Genomic DNA, 21,825 nt, shown 5'->3' with positions numbered 1-21,825 from the left:
CCTCTGATGTCTCCGGGCAGTTACAGTAGGGAGAGTCTGTGACCTCTGATGTCCCGGGCAGTTACAGTAGGGAGAGACTGTGACCTCTGATGTCTCCGGGCAGTTACAGTAGGGAGAGTCTGTGACCTCTGATGTCCCGGGCAGTTACAGTAGGGAGAGACTGTGACCTCTGATGCCTCCGGGCAGTTACAGTAGGGAGAGACGGAGACCACTGATGTGCCGGGCAGTTACAGTAGGGAGAGACTGTGACCTCTGATGTCCCGGTTGGTTACAGTAGGGGAGAGATGGTGACCTCTGATGTGCCGGGCAGTTACAGTAGGGAGAGACGGTGACCTCTGATGTCCCAGGCAGTTACAGTAGGGAGAGACGGTGACCTCTGATGTCCCAGGCAGTTACAGTAGGGAGAGACGGTGACCTCTGATGTCCTGGCCAGTTACAGTAGGGAGAGACGGTGACCTCTGATGTCCCGGGCAGTTACACTAGGGAGAGACGGTGACCTCTGATGTCCCGGGCAGTTACAGTAGGGAGAGTCTGTGACCTCTGATGTCCCGGGCAGTTACAGTAGGGAGAGACGGTGACCTCTGATGTCCCGGGCAGTTACAGTAGGGGAGAGACGGTGACCTCTGATGTCACGGGCAGTTACAGTAGGGAGAGGTGGTGACCTCTGATGTCCCGGTTGGTTACAGTAGGGAGAGACTGTGACCTCTGATGTCCCGGTTGGTTACGGTAGGGGAGAGACTGTGACCTCTGATGTTCCGGGCAGTTACAGTAGGGAGAGACGGTGACCTCTGATGTCCTGGCCAGTTACAGTAGGGAGAGACGGTGACCACTGATGTGCCGGGCAGTTACAGTAGAGAGAGACTGTGACCTCTGATGTCCCGGTTGGTTACAGTAGGGGAGAGATGGTGACCTCTGATGTCCCGGTTGGTTACAGTAGGGGAGAGATGGTGACCTCTGATGTCCCGGGCAGTTACAGTAGGGAGAGACGGTGACCTCTGATGTCTCCGGGCAGTTACAGTAGGGAGAGTCTGTGACCTCTGATGTCCCGGGCAGTTACAGTAGGGAGAGACGGTGACCTCTGATGTCCCGGGCAGTTACAGTAGGGAGAGATGGTGACCTCTGATGTCCCGGGCAGTTACAGTAGGGAGAGTCTGTGACCTCTGATGTCCCGGGCAGTTACAGTAGGGAGAGACTGTGACCTCTGATGCCTCCGGGCAGTTACAGTAGGGAGAGACGGAGACCACTGATGTGCCGGGCAGTTACAGTAGGGAGAGACTGTGACCTCTGATGTCCCGGTTGGTTACAGTAGGGGAGAGATGGTGACCTCTGATGTGCCGGGCAGTTACAGTAGGGAGAGACGGTGACCTCTGATGTCCCAGGCAGTTACAGTAGGGAGAGACGGTGACCTCTGATGTCCCGGGCAGTTACAGTAGGGAGAGACGGTGACCTCTGATGTCCCGGTTGGTTACAGTAGGGAGAGACGGTGACCTCTGATGTCACGGGCAGTTACAGTAGGGAGAGACTGTGACCTCTGATGTCCCGGTTGGTTACAGTAGGGGAGAGACGGTGACCTCTGATGTCCCGGTTGGTTACAGTAGGGGAGAGACGGTGACCTCTGATGTCCCGGGCAGTTACAGTAGGGAGAGACGGTGACCTCTGATGTCCCGGGCAGTTACAGTAGGGAGAGACGGTGACCTCTGATGTCCCGGGCAGTTACAGTAGGGAGAGACGGTGACCTCTGATGTCCCGGGCAGTTACAGTAGGGAGAGACGGTGACCTCTCATGTCCCGGGCAGTTACAGTAGGGAGAGACGGTGACCTCTGATGTCCCGGGCAGTTACAGTAGGGAGAGACGGTGACCTCTGATGTCCTGGGCAGTTACAGTAGGGAGAGACGGTGACCTCTGATGTCCCGGTTGGTTACAGTAGGGGAGAGATGGCGACCTCTGATGTCCCGGGCAGTTACAGTAGGGAGAGACGGTGACCTCTGATGTCCCAGGCAGTTACAGTAGGGAGAGACGGTGACCTCTGATGTCCCAGGCAGTTACAGTAGGGGGAGACGGTGACCTCTGATTTCTCCGGGCAGTTACAGTAGGGAGAGACGATGACTATATATATATATATATATATATATATATAAGTTTTTTAGATCAGTGCGCTTATCCTGCAATCGGGAATTCCCTCTAGGGGTCAGTCACAAGCTGTTTACAAAGTCTAAACAACCGTCACAGTCCTCAGTAAATTGGTCGGATCGTCAAAATCCTATGGGCCCACTCCAGACTTCCTGGCGGCAGCTCAGTTCTTCAGTAAATGACCCGGGTATATTCAGTCATGGAATTTAAATGGTACTAGGAAAGAAGAACAAGCGCCTTATGGTGCAGTAATTTTGTTAATAGTGTATTTATAAACACAAATAATGGAGAGATCCGTACCAGATGGCAACTTGTGTAAAGGCCTATCAATTCCTTATCCAGTGGCTGTTCTCCACCTATATATCAGGAGACATAGAACATCGCCATATAGTGTAATACCTTCATATATCAACCAGGGTCCCACCCCTATAAATCACGCGTACCAAATCAAATCTTTAACCTGTACGTGTCAGATAAGTCTTTATCCAATCCGTATAAAACAATGGAAGACTCCTGACTCTCATGGGGTTGATATATGAAGGTATTACACTATATGGCGATGTTCTATGTCTCCTGATATATAGGTGGAGAACAGCCACTGGATAAGGAATTGATAGGCCTTTACACAAGTTGCCATCTGGTACGGATCTCTCCATTATTTGTGTTTATAAATACACTATTAACAAAATTACTGCACCATAAGGCGCTTGTTCTTCTTTCCTAGTACTATATATATATATATATATATATATATATATATATATGTTACTATTTTTTTATTATTTTTTTGTGCTTATGAAGTACATTGCAGCATTTGGTAATGGTCCATTTAAACCATATGTGTACATGAATTTCTGCAACATCAATCTCCTATTAAGGAATTCACCTTTCTTCTTTGCAGGTCCTATATTTCTTTTGATATCCTCAGAAGAGTTTTAAAAGACTATTTTAAATATGATGTTTTTTACTGCATGAATATCACGGATATAGATGACAAGGTGAGTGATTAATCTCTGTGAGAGCTAATGGGGGATATGTATTGCTGGGTACCACGGTATAAGCAGTGAGTGCTTTTATGGGCTTACCTCTATATAACACTAATGAGAGATGATACAGTCTAGTTTTACAGAAATCTTTTTTCTACAGAATAAACTTGGACAATATAGTTTTATAGAGGTCGTCTTTCTATAGCATAAGCTGGGAAGGTAACAATAGCGTGCGTATAGAGGCGGTCTATTTCTATATAATAACCCAGTAACCCATCGCATCCTGTAAGATTACTGACCACATACAAGATTTTACGCTGTCCGTTCCCTGCACACATGGCTACAGGTGATGGGAAGACACATAATTGTTATATAGTCGTGTTTTATTATGTTTTTCTCTTTTAGGTTTTACAGGTTCTTTTTTTAATTGTCTGTTTCATTTGTTGTTTTTGGCCTTTCTCCCTATTACTAGATCATAAAGCGGGCCAGGCAGAACTATTTGTTTCAGCAATACAAAGAGAGCCATCCGCAGGCTGCCGCCGTACTGCGTGACGTGAACACTGCGCTAGCGGTACGTATGTATGATCATAGGAATGTGTGTCAGCGTTAGACTTGTATTTATTGTGTCATCTACATAAATATAACATTAGCCTTTTGCAGTAGCTAACATAAACCGTACCACTTAGGGGGTAATTCAGACCTGATCGCAGCAGCCAATTTGTTAGCAGTTGGGCAAAACCATGTGCAGTGCAGGGGGAGCAGCTGTAACATGTGCAGACGGAGTTAGATTTGGGTGGATTATATTGTTTCTGTGCAGAGTAAATACTGGCTGCTCTATTTTTACACTGCAATTTGATCACACCCCACCCAAATCTAACTCTCTCTGCACATGTTACATCTGCCCCCCGTACCCCCCCCTGCACTGCACATGGTTTTGCCCAACTGGTAACAAATTTGCTGCTGTGATCAGGTCTGAATTAGGTGCCATGTGATTAGTGCTTAGTGTTTATGTGGCATTGCTAATCAATAATTGTACAACACAGCATCATAGGAGCAAACTGCAGCAATATACACACCGATATGTTGTCTACAGCAGAGTTTCCCAAACTACGCCATTACAGGCCAGGTTTTAAGGATATCCGTTCTTGAGAACAGATAGGTAAATGAAATTGACTGAGGTACTAATTCAGTCACCTCTGCTAAAGGATGGATATCCTTAAAAGCTGGACGGTAATGGCGTTTGGGAAACACTGGTCTATAGTTTTGTTGTGGTCCATGTGTGGCCTTTCAGTCCGTGTTCTGCCCGTCCACAATGTCACATTACATTGTGCAGCGTAACGTAACGTTGGTGGCTGCTGTTCCCCATGGACGACCTGTAATAAGGGGTCATTGCTGAGCCCTTGTTAATGGTGTTTTTAAAAAGTGTAGAAGCGTATGTATTCACATGGCGCAAGGTGCAGTAGTCAGGTGTAGGCTGTCGTTTTCCAAGCTCGGCAGTAAAAACAAATACAAGCTTAAGTCTGATTGGCTGTAATGGGTGCTTTTATACCTTTGGGAACATCTCACCTTGTTATTAAATTAGGCCTTAATTGCCATAATTGTTAGTCTTTGACCAATCATCTGAGAGCATTTGTTCAAAAGTTACTGCTTGGTTATATAAACATGTTACTATTTTTAATGCTGATTTGGTCTCTTGTCTGCACCATTGTAGTCTATGGGTGATAATTCCTCCTTATATAATGTTTAAATGCTTCTGTCCCTCACAAGTAACACGCCGCTGTTCCTGTTCCCGTTAGCCGTTTGTACAAAAGATCGGTGAGACAACAGACCCGGATAAGAAGCAAATGCTGGAGAAGATTCAAAATGCGGTGACTGCCGCCATCCGTCCCCTTGAAGAAGCGATCAGTAAATCAGCATGTGGCAAGGAAGTTCAGACGTACGCACAGGTGGGTTCCATGGCGACGTCTTCTGCTTTGGTTGCTGAACCTAGAGTGAACCTGTACCCTAAATGCCCCCACACTTTAATCCCCTTTATTTCCTGGGTTATTTAGTTAGTATTCGAATGATTTGGCTGGTATGGAGAACAACTAATTTCTCTTTATCCAGACATTACTAGAGGAATCGGCAGATCTGCTCTCAGACTGGCTGGACACCAAGAAAGGGGGAGACGTGTCCGACAACTCTATCTTCTCACAGCTCCCCAAGTACTGGGAAGGAGAATATCACAAGGACATGGATGCACTGAATGTAAGTGGATCGCTGCTTGTCCGTAGGGCTTGGTCCATTCGATATGGATGTAGCGCATTTGTTTTAACCATGTCCTATATAAAGCACCTAAATATTGTGTATTATTTACATTCATTTTAAATCTTTTATCTGTAACTTTATTTTCCTTCATGTAAATGTTTTATTTTTGAAATGTGAGTGAACGGACATATTTCTTCTAGGTTCTACCCCCAGACGTACTCACACGGGTTAGTGAATACGTGCCAGAGATTGTGGAGTTTGTGCAGAGAATTGTGGATAATGGTTACGGGTAAGGGGTTCTCTTTATTTAATCATCTTTTCTTCTTAAGTTTTTTATTTTTGTACCATTTGCTGCCAACAGAATTCATCCACTTTTTCCGCCTTTCTTTAGGTATGTGTCCAGCGGGTCTGTTTACTTCAGTACGGCAAAGTTTCATGCCAGCGATAAACATTACTACGCCAAGTTAGTGCCAGAAGCCGTCGGAGATCAGAAAGCTCTTCAGGAGGGAGAAGGTGAGCGGGTACCGTCCTCCTGGGTAAATACTTGTCTGTAGAGCTGACGTTTCTTTCTGATGACCGCTAATTGACTCACCGCATACAGGGGACCTCAGCATCTCGGCCGATCGGCTGAGTGAGAAGCAGTCGCCCAATGATTTCGCCCTGTGGAAGGCATCTAAACCAGGGGAACCATCGTGGGATTCTCCCTGGGGCAAGGTCAGGATGGATGGGTTTATTCCATAAATAAAATGAATGAGCCACTAATATGATTTTCCCTTCTCTCTTGTATAATAATATTTGCTTTGCAGCGATTCATGTACAAGTTTATAATACTAGGAACAAGATATCTGGGAGCGGATACTCTTTGTCTGGCCCTGTTGGAGGGTCCTGGGTCCTGCTGACCCCCATTTTACCCGTTACAGACAGCGGCCATTCATGCTTGAGAGAGAAGTCTGACTGCAACAGTCTTTCTCCCCAGCCCAGCAGGTGCTGATTATGTGCTGGGCTGGGAAGACAGGCAGCTGCTGGAGCAGTCGGTCCTTTCTTTCCCTGTGTTATGTGCGGTCGGGACTCGGCGATCACACCCGCCGCCCATCGGATATGACACCAGCACCCCCATCTGTGATGCACGCAGATGCGCGTCAGCTATCATTTTTTTATATTTTCACATGAGTGGGTCTGGCCACACCTCCCTGCACTGACCACACCCCCTCCCAGTATCGGGCCCTGGCACAGCGGTTGGCTCCCCATACTAGGTGCAAGAGATTAGTGAGATACAGGCTTCCTTTCCCTGCATGCATAGCTGAGAATCGCACGGAGCAGATCAGGACGGACATACACAAGGATGCATAAATTTGCATCGGCACATGGGCTGTATGCAGGAAATCGCCGCTTACGCCCCTGCCCAGAGATCTGTCCGCTCAGCACCAGGCCCTATGTAGTAGGAGGACCCAAATGTAGCGAAAGGGCCTCTTACTGTTGCACCTGTAGTTCTATATTCTATTCAGAAAAGAGTTTGCAGCTCACCGGCTGTACTTACTGATTCATTGACTATCCCAGTATACTAGACTGTTACATTATGTTGTCCTTCTTTCTTTCAGGGTCGCCCTGGCTGGCACATTGAGTGTTCGGCAATGGCTGGCTCTATCTTTGGAGAATCCATGGACATTCACGGAGGGGGGTTCGATCTCCGTTTTCCCCACCATGATAATGAGTTGGCGCAGTCTGAGGTACGGGAAAATGAGGAACCTTTTTCTAAGATCCGATGATAATCTTGTCACTTGTATTGCTCCTGTAATATTCACTGATCGAGCTCCTCTTGCGTCTAGGCTTACTTCGACAATGACCACTGGGTGCGCTACTTCCTGCATACCGGTCACCTGACCATCGCAGGCTGCAAAATGTCCAAGTCTCTGAAGAACTTTATCACTATAAAAGATGCACTACAGAAAAATACAGGTATAGGTGCAGAGGATTGGTGTGTGGTCGTTGTTGGTCCTCTTTGGATAATGCAGGGGAAATAGGTGTAGATTTTGGTAATGACAGGAGATCAGGTAGTGGCTATAGAGTGACGTGTGCTGCTATCACAGCTCTCAGTATTTATTACATATATTCATATAGCGCCAGCATAAACTGTAATAAAATGAGACCGGATAATAACCGTCTGTCTAGATCTCGCTCTTGCTCTCTCTCGCTCTATAGATATAATCTGCCATGGTCCGTCTCCAGCATGCATGCCGGGGGGTGGTGGGGTCCAGTGGCTTCCCCTGCTAGGTACCCTAGCATAGCAGGAGCCAGGACGGTGGTGCAACAGAGCAGCAGGCAAAGAGGTGTGCGGGGTCCAGAGGTTCCCACTGCTAAGGAGAGAGGACAGAGCCTAGCAGGAGTCAGGAGAGGCCAGTGAGAACATAGTATAGGGACAGGACAGGTTGGGACAGAGAAGCAGGCAGACAGAGGACGGGGCAGCAGCAGGCAGATACGGGATTGAGGCGGGTCAGAGCAGCAGGCAGAGAGGTGTGCGGGGTCCAGAGGTTCCCACTGCTAAGGAGAGAGGACAGAGCCTAGCAGGAGTCAGGAGAGGCCAGTGAGAACATAGTATAGGGACAGGACAGGTTGGGACAGAGAAGCAGGCAGACAGAGGACGGGACAGCAGCAGGCAGGTACGGGATTGAGGCGGGTCAGAGCAGTGGGCAGACACTGAGGTGACCAAGAATATGCTGGGTTCCATTAATAGCTGTACCTAAGGATTGCAGGTACATATAGATATATATGTGCAATCATTGTGTACCGCTCCTTTAATGAGATAAATATGGTCTACGTATGTTTCTTGGCTGATACTTTATCTCTCTTTATCCGTCTCCACTTTATCTCTTGTTAAGGCTTAATACATGTGGGCCTTCATTCTTTATCTTCTCTCTGGATTTCCTGAACTATTTTACCTCCTTAGTAGTCTCCTCTCCTGTGTTGCCGTCAATGTCGTCCTCTATCTGCCCTTGTCCCCATGTCAGTCATCCCCATACCTTGTGCCTCATTCTATTACTTTTTCTCTAACGTCCTAGTGGATGCTGGGGACTCCGTCAGGACCATGGGGAATAGCGGCTCCGCAGGAGACAGGGCACAAAAGTAAAAGCTTTAGGATCAGGTGGTGTGCACTGGCTCCTCCCCCTATGACCCTCCTCCAAGCCTCAGTTAGATTTTTGTGCCCGGCCGAGAAGGGTGCAATCTAGGTGGCTCTCCTAAAGAGCTGCTTAGAGTAAAAGTTTTGTTAGGTTTTTTTATTTTCAGTGAGTCCTGCTGGCAACAGGCTCACTGCATCGAGGGACTTAGGGGAGAGAAGTGAACTCCCCTGCGTGCAGGATGGATTGGCTTCTTAGGCTACTGGACACCATTAGCTCCAGAGGGAGTCGGAACACAGGTCTCACCCTGGGGTTCGTCCCGGAGCCGCGCCGCCGACCCCCTTGCAGATGCCGAAAAGTGAAGAGGTCCAGAAACCGGCGGCAGAAGACTTTTCAGTCTTCATAAGGTAGCGCACAGCACTGCAGCTGTGCGCCATTGTTGTCAGCACACTTCATAGCAGCGGTCACTGAGGGTGCAGGGCGCTGGGGGGGGCGCCCTGGGCAGCAATGATAGTACCTTATTCTGGCTAAAAATACATCACATATAGCCCCTGGGGGCTATATGGATGTATTTAACCCCTGCCAGGTCTCAGAAAAACGGGAGAAGAAGCCCGCCGAAAAGGGGGCGGGGCCTATTCTCCTCAGCACACAGCGCCATTTTCCCTCACAGAAATGCTGGTGGGAAGGCTCCCAAGCTCTCCCCTGCACTGCACTACAGAAACAGGGTTAAAACAGAGAGGGGGGGCACTGATTTGGCGATATGACTACATATTTTAAAATGCTATAAGGGAAAAGCACTTATATAAAGGTTGTCCCTGTATAATTATAGCGTTTTTGGTGTGTGCTGGCAAACTCTCCCTCTGTCTCCCCAAAGGGCTAGTGGGTCCTGTCCTCTATCAGAGCATTCCCTGTGTGTGTGCTGTGTGTCGGTACGTGTGTGTCGACATGTATGAGGACGATGTTGGGAGGCGGAGCAAATTGCCTGTAATGGTGATGTCACTCTCTAGGGAGTCGACACCGGAATAGATGGCTTATTTAAGGAATTACGTGATAATGTCAACACGCTGCAAGTCGGTTGACAACATGAGACGGCCGGCAAACATATTAGTATCTGTCCAGGCGTCTAAAACACCGTCAGGGACGTTATAATGCCCATTTCTCTAACGTCCTAGTGGATGCTGGGGACTCCGTCAGGACCATGGGGAATAGCGGGCTCCGCAGGAGACAGGGCACATCTAAAAAGCTTTTTAGGTCACATGGTGTGTACTGGCTCCTCCCCCTATGACCCTCCTCCAAGCCTCAGTTAGGTTTTTGTGCCCGTCCGAGAAGGGTGCAAACTGGATGGCTCTCTTAAGGAGCTGTTTAGTAAAGTTTTTTTTTAGGTTTCTAATCAGTGATTCCTGCTGGCGACAGGATCACTGCAACGAGGGACTTAGGGGAGAGACTTGCAACTCACCTGCGTGCAGGAGGATTGAAGTTTTAGGCTACTGGACACTGAGCTCCAGAGGGAGTCGGAACACAGGTCAGCCTGGGGTTCGTCCCGGAGCCGCGCCGCCGATCCCCCTTACAGACGCTGAAGAAAGACGGCGGAACGGAGGTCCGGAAACAGGCGGCAGAAGACTTCACAGTCTTCAGAGAGGTAGCGCACAGCACTGCAGCTGTGCGCCATTGTTGCTACACGGCTCACTGACACGGTCACGGAGGGTGCAGGGCGCTGCTGGGGGCGCCCTGGGCAGCAATATAAATACCTATTTGGCAAATAAATACATCACATATAGCCATTAAGGCTATATGTATGTATTTAACCCAGGCCAGTTTTCCTAATAACCGGGAGAAAAGCCCGCCGTGAAAGGGGCGGAGCTTATTCTCCTCAGCACTCAGCGCCATTTTCCTGACCAGCTCCGCTGGTGAGGAAGGCTCCCACTCTCCCCTGCACTACAGAAACAGGGTTAAAGAGAAGGGGGGCATAAATTGGCGATATAATTATATATTAAGAGCCCATATATAGAAACAACACCTTCTAGGGTTGTTATATACATTATGGCGCTTTTGGTGTGTGCTGGCAAACTCTCCCTCTGTCTCCCCAAAGGGCTAGTGGGTCCTGTCCTCTATCAGAGCATTCCCTGTATGTGTGTGCTGTAGGTCGGTACGTGTGTGTCGACATGTATGAGGAAAATGTTGGTGAGGAGACGGAGAAAATTGCCTGTAATGGTGATGTCACTCTCTAGGGAGTCGACACCAGAATGGATGGCTTACTTATGGAATTACGTGATAATGTCAACACGCTGCAAGCCGGTTGACGACATGAGACAGCCGGCGGACAAATTAGTATCGGTCCAGGCGTCTCAGACACCGTCAGGGGCTTGTAAAAACGCCCATTTACCTCAGTCGGTCGACAGACACTGACACGGACACTGACCCCAGTGTCGACGGTGAAGAAACAAACGTATTTTTCCTTTAGGGCCACAAGTTACGTGTTAAGGGCAATGAAGGAGGTGTTACGTATTTCTGATACCACAAGTACCACAAATAAGGGTATTTTGTAGGGTGGGAAAAAACTACTTGTAGTTTTGCCTAAATCAGATAAATTAAATGAAGTGTGTGATGATACGTGGGGTTCCTCCGACAGAAAGTTATGGGCGGTATACCCTTTTTCCCGCCAGTAGTAAGGGCGAGTTGGAAAACACACCTTAGGGTGGACAAGGCGCTCACACGCTTATAAAAAACATGGCGTTACCGTTTCCAGATACGGCCGCCCTCAAGGAGCCAGCTGATAGGAAGCTGGAAAATATCATAACAGTATATACACACATACTGGTGTTATACTACGACCAGCAATCGCCTCAGCCTGGATGTGCAGCGCTGAGGGGGCTTGGTCGGATTTCCTGACTGAAAATTTTGATACCCTTGACAGGGACAGGATTTTATTGTCTATAGAGCATTTTAAGGATGCATTTCTATATATGTGTGATGCGCAGAGGCATATTTGCATTCTGGCATCAAGAGTAAATGTGATGTACATATCTGCCAGACGAAGACACGACAGTGGTCAGGTGAGGCAGATTCCAGACGGCATATGGAAGTATTGCCGTATAAAGGGGCGGTCCATTGGACCTGGTGGCCATGGCAACAGCTGAAAAATCCACCTTTTGTTACCCCGAGTCACATATTGGCAGAAAAGGACACAGTCTTTTCAGTCTCAGTCCTTTCGTCCCCATACGGGCAGGCGGGCGAAGGCCAGTCATATCTGCCCAGGGGGAGAGGAAAGGGAAGAAGACTGCAGCAAGCAGCTCATTCCCAGGAACAGAAGCTCCTCACGGCTTCTGCCAAGTCCGCAGCATAACGCTGGGGCCGTACAAGCGGACTCAGGTGCGGTAGGGGGTCATCTCAAGAGTTTCAGCAACACTCGCAAGGGAACTCCGGGATCCTACATGTAATATCCCAGGTGTACATTGGAAATTCGAGACGTCTCCCCCTCACACAATTCACAGGCTGTATTCCCAGCAGGTGATAATCAAAGTACCCTTCTTACAACAAGGAAGGGGGTAGTATTCCACACTATATTGTGGTACTGAAGCCAACCGGCTCGGTGAGATCTGAAATATTTGAACACTTACATACAAGCGTTCAAATCAAGATGGAGTCACTCGGAGCAGTGATAGCGAACCAGGAAGAAGGGGACGATATGATGTCACTGGATATCAGGGACGTTTACCTACAGGTCCAAATTTGCCCTTCTCACCAAGGGTACTTCAGGTTCCTGGTACAGAACTGTCACTATCGGTTCAGACGCTGCCGTTTGGATGGTCCACGGCGCCCCGGGTCTTTACCAAGGTAATGGCCGGAATGATGATTTTTCTTAAAAGAAACATGGACGCTTTCCTGATAAGGGCAAGGTCCAGAGAACAGTTGGAGGTCGGAGTAGCACTATCTTAAGTAGTTCTACGACAGCACGAGTGGATTCTAAATATTCCAAAATCGCAGCTTTTTCCGACGACACGTCTACTGTTCCTAGGGAAGATTCTGGACACAGTCCAGAAAAACGTGTTTCTCCCAGTGGAGAAAACCAGGGAGTTATCCGAGCTAATCGGGATCCTCCTAAAACCAGGAAAAGTGTCAGTGCATCATTGCACAAGAGTCCTGGTAAAAATGGTGGCTTATTACGAAGCAATTCCATTCGGCAGATTTCCCGCAAGAACTCTTCAGTGGGATCTGCTGGACAAATGGTCCGGATCGCATCCTCAGATGCATCAGCGGATAACCCTATATCCAAGGAAAAGGGTGTCTCTCCTGTGGTGATTACAGAGTGCTCATCTTCTAGAGGGCCGCAGATTCGGCATTCAGGATTGGATGCCGGTGACCACGGAGGCCAGCCTGAGAGGCTGGGGAACAGTCACACAGGGAAAAAATTTCCAGGGAAGTGTGATTAAGTCTGGAGAATTCTCTCCGCATAAATAAGCTTAGAGCAAATTTATAATGCTCTAAACTTAGCTAGACCTCTGCTTCAAGGTCAGCCGGTATTGATCCAGTGGGATAACATCACGGCAGTCGCCCACGTAAACAGAAGGGCGGCACAAGAAGCAGGAGGGCAGTGAAAACTGCAAGGATTTTTCGCTAGGCGGAAAATCATGTGATAGCACTGTCAGCAGTGTTCTTTCCGGGAGTGGACGACTGGGAAGCAGACTTCCTCAGCAGGCATGACCTCCACCCGGGAGAGTGGAAACTTCATAGGGAAGTTTTTCAACATGATTGTGGACCGTTGGCAAAGACCAAAGGTGGACATGATGGCGTCCCGCCCGAACAAAAACGGGACAGGTATTCCGCCAGGTCATGAGACCTTCAGGCGATAGCTGTGGATGTTCTGGTAACACCGTGGGTGTACCAGTCTGTGTATGTGTTCCCTCCTCTGTTTCTCATAACCAGGGTATTGAGAATTATAAGACATAGAGGAGTATGAACTATACTAGTGGCTCCGGATTGGCCAAGAGGGACTTGGTACCCGGAACTTCAAGAAATGCTCACAGAGGACTAAGGGCCTGGGGAGCTAAGAAGGGACTTGATTCAGCAAGTACCATGTCTATTCCAAGACTTACCGCGGCTGCGTTTGACGGCATGGCGGTTGAATGCCGGATCCTGAGGGGAAAAGGCATTCCATAAGAGGTCATACCTACCCTGGTCAAAGCCAGGAAGGAGGTGACCGCACAACGTCATCACCACATGTGGTGAAAATATGTTGCGTGGGTGAGGCCAGGAAGGCTCCACGACGGAAATTCAACTAGGTCGATTTCTACACTTCCTGAAAACAGGAGTGTTTTGGACCTCAAATTGGGGTTCATTAACATTTAAATTTCGGCCCTGTAGATTTTCTTCCAGAAAGAATTGACTTCTGTTCCTGAAGTCCAGATTGTAAAGGATGTATTGCATATACAGCTTTTTTGTGCCCCTAGGGGCACCGTGAGATCTCAACATAGTGTTGGGATTTCTTAAAATCATATTGGTTTGAACCGCTCAAATCTGTGGATTTGAAATATCTCACATGGAAAGTGACCATGCTGTTGACAAATATCTCACATGGGAAGTGACCATGTTGTTAGCCCTGGCCTCGGCCAGGCGATTGTCAGAATGGGCGGCTTTGTCTTACAAAAGCCCATATTAAAATTTTCCATTTGAGCAGGACAGAACTGGGACTCGTCTCCAGTTTCTTCATGAAGGGGTGTCAGCGTTTTCACCTGAAACAACCTCTTGTGGTGCCTGCGGCTACTAGGGACTTGGAGGACTCCAAGTTACTAGACGTGGTCAGGGCCCTAAAAATATATATATATATATATAGTTAGGACGGCTGGAGTCAGAAAGTCTGACTTGCTGTTTATACTGTATACACCCAACAAGCTGGGTGCTCATGCTTCTAAGCAGTCTATTGCACGCTGGATTTGTAGTACAATTCAGCTTGCACATTCTGTGGCAGGCCTGCCACAGACGAAATATGTAGATGCCCATTCCACAAGGAAGGTGGGCTCATCCTGGGCGGCTGCCCGAGGAGTCTCGGCATTACAACTTTGCCGAGCAGCTACGTGGTCAGGGGAGAACACGTTTGTAAAATTTTACAAATTTTGATACTCTGGCTAAGGAGGACCTGGAGTTCTCTCATTCGGTGCTGCAGAGTCATCCGCACTCTCCCGCCCGTTTGGGAGCTTTGGTATAATCCCCATGGTCCTGACGGAGTCCCCAGCATCCACTAGGACGTTAGAGAAAATAAGAATTTACTTACCGATAATTCTATTTCTCGTAGTCCGTAGTGGATGCTGGGCGCCCATCCCAAGTGCGGATTGTCTGCAATGCTTGTACATAGTTATTGTTACAAAAATCGGGTTATTACTATTGTTGTGAGCCATCTTTTCGGAGGCTACTTCGTTTTGTTATCATACTGTTAACTGGGTTCAGATCACAAGTTGTACGGTGTGATTGGTGTGGCTGGTATGAGTCTTACCCGGGATTCAAGATCCTTCCTTATTGTGTACGCTCGTCCGGGCACAGTACCTAACTGAGGCTTGGAGGAGGGTCATAGGGGGAGGAGCCAGTACACACCATGTGACCTAAAAAGCTTTTTAGATGTGCCCTGTCTCCTGCGGAGCCCGCTATTCCCCATGGTCCTGACGGAGTCCCCAGCATCCACTACGGACTACGAGAAATAGAATTATCGGTAAGTAAATTCTTATTTTCTCTGACGTCCTAGTGGATGCTGGGGACTCCGTCAGGACCATGGGGATTAGCGGCTCCGCAGGAGACAGGGCACAAAAGTAAAAGCTTTAGGATCAGGTGGTGTGCACTGGCTCCTCCCCCTATGACCCTCCTCCAAGCCTCAGTTAGATTTTTGTGCCCGGCCGAGAAGGGTGCAATCTAGGTGGCTCTCCTAAAGAGCTGCTTAGAGTAAAAGTTTTGTTAGGTTTTTTATTTTCAGTGAGTCCTGCTGGCAACAGGCTCACTGCATCGAGGGACTTAGGGGAGAGAAGTGAACTCACCTGCGTGCAGGATGGATTGGCTTCTTAGGCTACTGGACACCATTAGCTCCAGAGGGAGTCGGAACACAGGTCTCACCCTGGGGTTCGTCCCGGAGCCGCGCCGCCGACCCCCTTGCAGATGCCGAAAAGTGAAGAGGTCCAGAAACCGGCGGCAGAAGACTTTTCAGTCTTCATAAGGTAGCGCACAGCACTGCAGCTGTGCGCCATTGTTGTCAGCACACTTCATAGCAGCGGTCACTGAGGGTGCAGGGCGCTGGGGGGGGCGCCCTGGGCAGCAATGATAGTACCTTATTCTGGCTAAAAATACATCACATATAGCCCCTGGGGGCTATATGGATGTATTTAACCCCTGCCAGGTCTCAGAAAAACGGGAGAAGAAGCCCGCCGAAAAGGGGGCGGGGCCTATTCTCCTCAGCACACAGCGCCATTTTCCCTCACAGAAATGCTGGTGGGAAGGCTCCCAGGCTCTCCACTGCACTACAGAAACAGGGTTAAAACAGAGAGGGGGGGCACTTATTTGGCGATATGACTATATATATTAAAATGCTATAAGGGAAAAACACTTATATAAAGGTTGTCCCTGTATAATTATAGCGTTTTTGGTGTGTGCTGGCAAACTCTCCCTCTGTCTCCCCAAAGGGCTAGTGGGGTCCTGTCCTCTATCAGAGCATTCCCTGTGTGTGTGCTGTGTGTCGGTACGTGTGTGTCGACATGTATGAGGACGATGTTGGTGAGGAGGCGGAGCAATTGCCTGTAATGGTGATGTCACTCTCTAGGGAGTCGACACCGGAATGGATGGCTTATTTAAGGAATTACGTGATAATGTCAACACGCTGCAAGGTCGGTTGACGACATGAGACGGCCGGCAAACCAATTAGTACCTGTCCAGGCGTCTCAAACACCGTCAGGGGCGTTAAAACGTCCTTTTACCTCAGTCGGTCGACACAGACACGGACACTGACTCCAGTGTCGACGGTGAAGAAACAAACGTATTTTCCTTTAGGGCCACACGTTACTTGTTAAGGGCAATGAAGGAGGTGTTACATATTTCTGATACTACAAGTACCACAAAAAAGGGTATTATGTGGAGTGTGAAAAAACTACCTGTAGTTTTTCCTGAATCAGATAACTTAAATGAAGTGTGTGATGATGCGTGGGTTTCCCCCGATAGAAAATTATTGGCGGTATACCCTTTCCCGCCAGAAGTTAGGGCGCGTTGGGAAACACCCCTTAGGGTGGATAAGGCGCTCACACGCTTATCAAAACAAGTGGCGGTACCGTCTCCAGATAGGGCCGCCCTCAAGGAGCCAGCTGATAGGAGGCTGGAAAATATCCTAAAAGTATATACACACATACTGGTGTTATACTGCGACCAGCGATCGCCTCAGCCTGGATGTGCAGCGCTGGGGTGGCTTGGTCGGATTCCCTGACTGAAAATATTGATACCCTTGACAGGGACAGTATTTTATTGACTATAGAGCATTTAAAGGATGCATTTCTATATATGCGAGATGCACAGAGGGATATTTGCACTCTGGCATCAACAGTAAGTGCGATGTCCATATCTGCCAGAAGTTGTTTATGGACACGACAGTGGTCAGGTGATGCAGATTCCAAACGGCACATGGAAGTATTGCCGTATAAAGGAGAAAAAGACAACGTCTTTTCAGCCTCAGTCCTTTCGTCCCCATAAGTGCAAAAGCGGGCAAAAGGCCAGTCATATCTGCCATGGGATAGAGGAAAGGGAAGAAGACTGCAGCAGGCAGCCCATTCCCAGAAACAGAAGCCCTCCACCGCTTCTGCCAAGTCCTCAGCATGACGCTGGGGCCGTACAAGCGGACTCAGGTGCGGTGGGGGGGGTCGTCTCAAGAGTTTCAGCACGCAGTGGGCTCACTCGCAAGTGGACCCCTGGATCCTACAAGTAGTATCCCAGGGGTACAGATTGGAAATTCGAGACGTCTCCCCCTCGCAGGTTCCTGAAGTCTGCTTTACCAACGTCTCCCTCCGACAGGGAGGCAGTAGTGGAAACAATTCACAAGCTGTATTCCCAGCAGGTGATAATCAACGTACCCCTCCTACAACAAGGAAAGGGGTATTATTCCACACTATATTGTGGTACTGAAGCCAGATGGCTCGGTGAGACCTATTCTAAATCTGAAATAGTTGAACACTTACATACAAAGGTTCAAATCAAGATGGAGTCACTCAGAGCAGTGATAGCGAACCAGGAAGAAGGGGACTATATGGTGTCCCGGGACATCAGGGATGCTTACCTCCATGTCCCAATTTGCCCTTCTCACTAAGGGTACCTCAGGTTCGTGGTACAGAACTGTCACTATCAGTTTCAGACGCTGCCGGTTGGATTGTCCACGGCACCCCGGGTCCTTACCAAGGTAATGGCCGAAATGATGATTCTTCTTCAAAGAAAATGGACGATCTCCTGATAGGGGCAAGGTCCAGAGAACAGTTGGAGGTCGGAGTAGCACTATCTCAAGTAGTTCTACGACAGCACGGGTGGATTCTAAATATTCCAAAACCGCAGCTGTTTCCGACGACACGTCTGCTGTTCCTAGGGATGATTCTGGACACAGTCCAGAAAAAGGTGTTTCTCCCGGAGAAGAAAGCCAGGGAGTTATCCGAGCTAGTCAGGAACCTCCTAAAACCAGGAAAAGTGTCAGTGCATCATTGCACAAGGGTCCTGGGAAAAATGGTGGCTTCTTACGAAGCGATTCCATTCGGTAGATTTCACGCAAGAACTTTTCAGTGGGATCTGCTGGAAAAATGGTCCGGATCGCATCTTCAGATGCATCAGCGGATAACCCTGTCTCCAAGGACAAGGGTGTTTCTTCTGCGGTGGCTGCAGAGTGCTCATCTACTAAAGGGCCGCAGATTCGGCATTCAGGACTGGGTCCTGGTGACCACGGATGCCAGCCTGAGAGGCTGGGGAGCAGTCACACAGGGAAAAAATTTCCAGGGAGTGTGATCAAGTCTGGAGACTTCTCTCCACATAAATATACTGGAGCTAAGGGCAATTTACAATGTTCTAAGCTTAGCAAGACCTCTGCTTCAAGGTCAGCCGGTATTGATCCAGTGGGACAACATCACGGCAGTCGCCCACGTAAACAGACAGGGCGGCACAAGAAGCAGAAGGGCAATGGCAGAAACTGCAAGGATTCTTCGCTGGGCGAAAAATCATGTGATAGCACTGTCAGCAGTGTTCATTCCGGGAGTGGACAACTGGGAAGCAGACTTCCTCAGCAGGCACGACCTCCACCCGGGAGAGTGGGGACTTCATCGGGAAGTATTCCACATGATTGTGAACCGTTGGGAAAGACCAAAGGTGGACATGATGGCGTCCCGCCTGAACAAAAAACTGGACAGGTATTGCGCCAGGTCAAGAGACCCTCAGGCAATATCTGTGGACGTTCTGGTAACACCGTGGGTGTACCAGTCGGTGTATGTGTTCCCTCCTCTGCTTCTCATAACCAAGGTACTGAGAATTATAAGACGTAGAGGAGTAAGAACTATACTCGTGGCTCCGGATTGGCCAAGAAGGACGTGGCACCCGGAACTTCAAGAAATGCTCACAGAGGACTCATGGCCTCTGCCGCTAAGAAGGGACTTGCTTCAGCAAGTACCAGGTCTGTTCCAAGACTTACCGCGGCTGCGTTTGACGGCATGGCGGTGGAACGCCAGATCCTAAGGGAAAAAGGCATTCCGGAAGAGGTCATTCCTACCCTGGTCAAAGCCAGGAAGGAGGTGACCGCAAAACATTATCACCACATGTGGCGAAAATATGTTGCGTGGTGTGAGGCCAGGAAGGCCCCACGAAGAAATTTCAACTCGGTCGATTCCTGCATTTCCTGCAAACAGGAGTGTCTATGGGCCTCAAATTGGGGTCCATTAAGGTTCAAATTTCGGCCCTGTCAATTTTCTTCCAGAAAGAATTGGCTTCAGTTCCTGAAGTCCAGAAGTTTGTCAAGGGAGTATTGCATATACAACCCCCTTTTTGTGCCTCCAGTGGCACTGTGGGATCTCAACGTAGTTCTGGGATTCCTCAAATCACATTTTAAACCGCTCAAATCTGTGGATTTGAAATATCTCACATGAAAAGTGACCATGCTGTTGGCCCTGGCCTCGGCCAGGCGAGTGTCAGAATTGGCGGCTTTGTCTCACAAAAGCCATATCTGATTGTCCATTCGGACAGGGCAGAGCTGCGGACTCGTCCCCAGTTTCTTCCTAAGGTGGTGTCAGCGTTTCACCTGAACCAGCTTATTGTGGTACCTGCGGCTACTAGGGACTTGGAGGACTCCAAGTTGCTAGATGTTGTCAGGGCCCTGAAAATATAGGTTTCCAGGACGGCTGGAGTCAGGAAAACTGACTCGCTGTTATCCTGTATGCACCCAACAAACTGGGTGCTCTTGCTTCTAAGCAGACGATTGCTCGTTGGATTTGTAGCACATTTCAACTTGCACATTCTGTGGCAGGCCTGCCACAGCCTAAATCTGTCAAGGCCCATTCCACAAGGAAGGTGGGCTCATCCTGGGCGGCTGCCCGAGGGGTCTCGGCATTACAACTCTGCCGAGCAGCTACGTGGTCGGGGGAGAACACGTTTGTAAAATTCTACAAATTTGATACCCTGGCTAAAGAGGACCTGGAGTTCTCTCATTCGGTGCTGCAGAGTCATCCGCACTCTCCCGCCCGTTTGGGAGCTTTGGTATAATCCCCATGGTCCTGACGGAGTCCCCAGCATCCACTAGGACGTCAGAGAAAATAAGATTTTACTTACCGATAAATCTATTTCTCGTAGTCCGTAGTGGATGCTGGGCGCCCATCCCAAGTGCGGATTGTCTGCAATACTTGTACATAGTTATTGTTACAAAAATCGGGTTTTTATTGTTGTGAGCCATCTTTTCAGAGGCTCTGCTGTTATCATGCTGTTAACTGGGTTCAGATCACAGGTTGTACAGTGTGATTGGTGTGGCTGGTATGAGTCTTACCCGGGATTCAAAATCCTTCCTTATTGTGTACGCTCGTCCGGGCACAGTATCCTAACTGAGGCTTGGAGGAGGGTCATAGGGGGAGGAGCCAGTGCACACCACCTGATCCTAAAGCTTTTACTTTTGTGCCCTGTCTCCTGCGGAGCCGCTAATCCCCATGGTCCTGACGGAGTCCCCAGCATCCACTACGGACTACGAGAAATAGATTTATCGGTAAGTAAAATCTTATTTTTACCTCAGTCGGTCGACACAGACACGGACACTGACTCCAGTGTCGACGGTGAAGAAACAAACGTATTTTCCTTTAGGGCCACACGTTACTTGTTAAGGGCAATGAAGGAGGTGTTACATATTTCTGATACTACAAGTACCACAAAAAAGGGTATTATGTGGGGTGTGGAAAAACTACCTATAGTTTTTCCTGAATCAGATAAATTAAATGAAGTGTGTGATGAGGCGCGGGGTTCCCCCGATAGAAAATTATTGGCGGTTTACCCTTTCCCGCCAGAAGTTAGGGCGCGTTGGAAAACACCCCTTAGGGTGGATAAGGCGCTCACACGCTTATCAAAACAAGTGGCGGTACCGTCTCCAGATACGGCCGCCCTCAAGGAGCCAGCTGATAGGAGGCTGAAAAATATCCTAAAAAGTATATACACACATACTGGTGTTATACTGCGACCAGCGATCGCCTCAGCCTGGATGTGCAGCGCGGGGGTGGCTTGGTCGGATTCCATGACTGAAAATATTGATACCCTTGACAGGGACAGTATTTTATTTACTATAGAGCATTTAAAGAATGCATTTCTATATATGCGAGATGCACAGAGGGATATTTGCACTCTGGCATCAAGAGTAAGTGCGATGTCCATATCTGCCAAAAGATGTTTATGGACACGACAGTGGTCAGGTGATGCAGATTCCAAACGGCACAAAGATGTATTGCCGTATAAAGGGGAGGAGTTATTTGGGGTCGGTCCATCGGACCTGGTGGCCACGGCAACTGCTGGGAAATCCACCGTTTTTACCCTAAGTCACATCTATGCAGAAAAAGACACCGTCTTTTCAGCCTCAGTCCTTTCGTCCCCATAAGCATATCTGCCCAGGGATAGAGGAAAGGGAAGAAGACTGCAGCAGGCAGCCCATTCCCAGGAACAGAAGCCTTCCACCGCTTCTGCCAAGTTCTCAGCATGACGCTGGAGCCGTACAGGACCCCTGGATCCTACAAGTAGTATCCCAGGGGTACAGATTGGAAAGTCGAGACGTTTCCCCTCGCAGGTTCCTGAAGTCTGCTTTACCAACGTCTCCCTCCGACAGGGAGGCAGTATTGGAA

At 48.8% G+C, this 21,825-nt stretch overlaps 1 protein-coding gene across 2 annotated transcripts in view; it reads left to right on the top strand.

Annotated features, from left to right (window-relative positions):
• Positions 1-21,825, top strand: part of CARS1 (cysteinyl-tRNA synthetase 1) — a 69,784-nt gene that overhangs the window by 24,429 nt on the left and 23,530 nt on the right. For both annotated transcript variants that reach the window (XM_063946325.1, XM_063946324.1), the window contains 9 exons: positions 3,032-3,128; positions 3,589-3,687; positions 4,913-5,062; positions 5,223-5,363; positions 5,564-5,652; positions 5,755-5,876; positions 5,965-6,077; positions 6,962-7,090; positions 7,190-7,319. In XM_063946325.1, the coding sequence (XP_063802395.1) occupies positions 3,032-3,128; positions 3,589-3,687; positions 4,913-5,062; positions 5,223-5,363; positions 5,564-5,652; positions 5,755-5,876; positions 5,965-6,077; positions 6,962-7,090; positions 7,190-7,319 (1,070 nt within the window). The remainder of the gene's footprint in view (positions 1-3,031; positions 3,129-3,588; positions 3,688-4,912; positions 5,063-5,222; positions 5,364-5,563; positions 5,653-5,754; positions 5,877-5,964; positions 6,078-6,961; positions 7,091-7,189; positions 7,320-21,825) is intronic.

This window comes from Pseudophryne corroboree, chromosome 11 (genome assembly GCF_028390025.1).
Source record: "Pseudophryne corroboree isolate aPseCor3 chromosome 11, aPseCor3.hap2, whole genome shotgun sequence".
In the NCBI taxonomy this organism is placed as follows: Eukaryota; Metazoa; Chordata; class Amphibia; order Anura; family Myobatrachidae; genus Pseudophryne; species Pseudophryne corroboree.
Note: the sequence above shows the minus strand (reverse complement) of the source record. Positions and strands in the feature narration are given on the sequence as shown.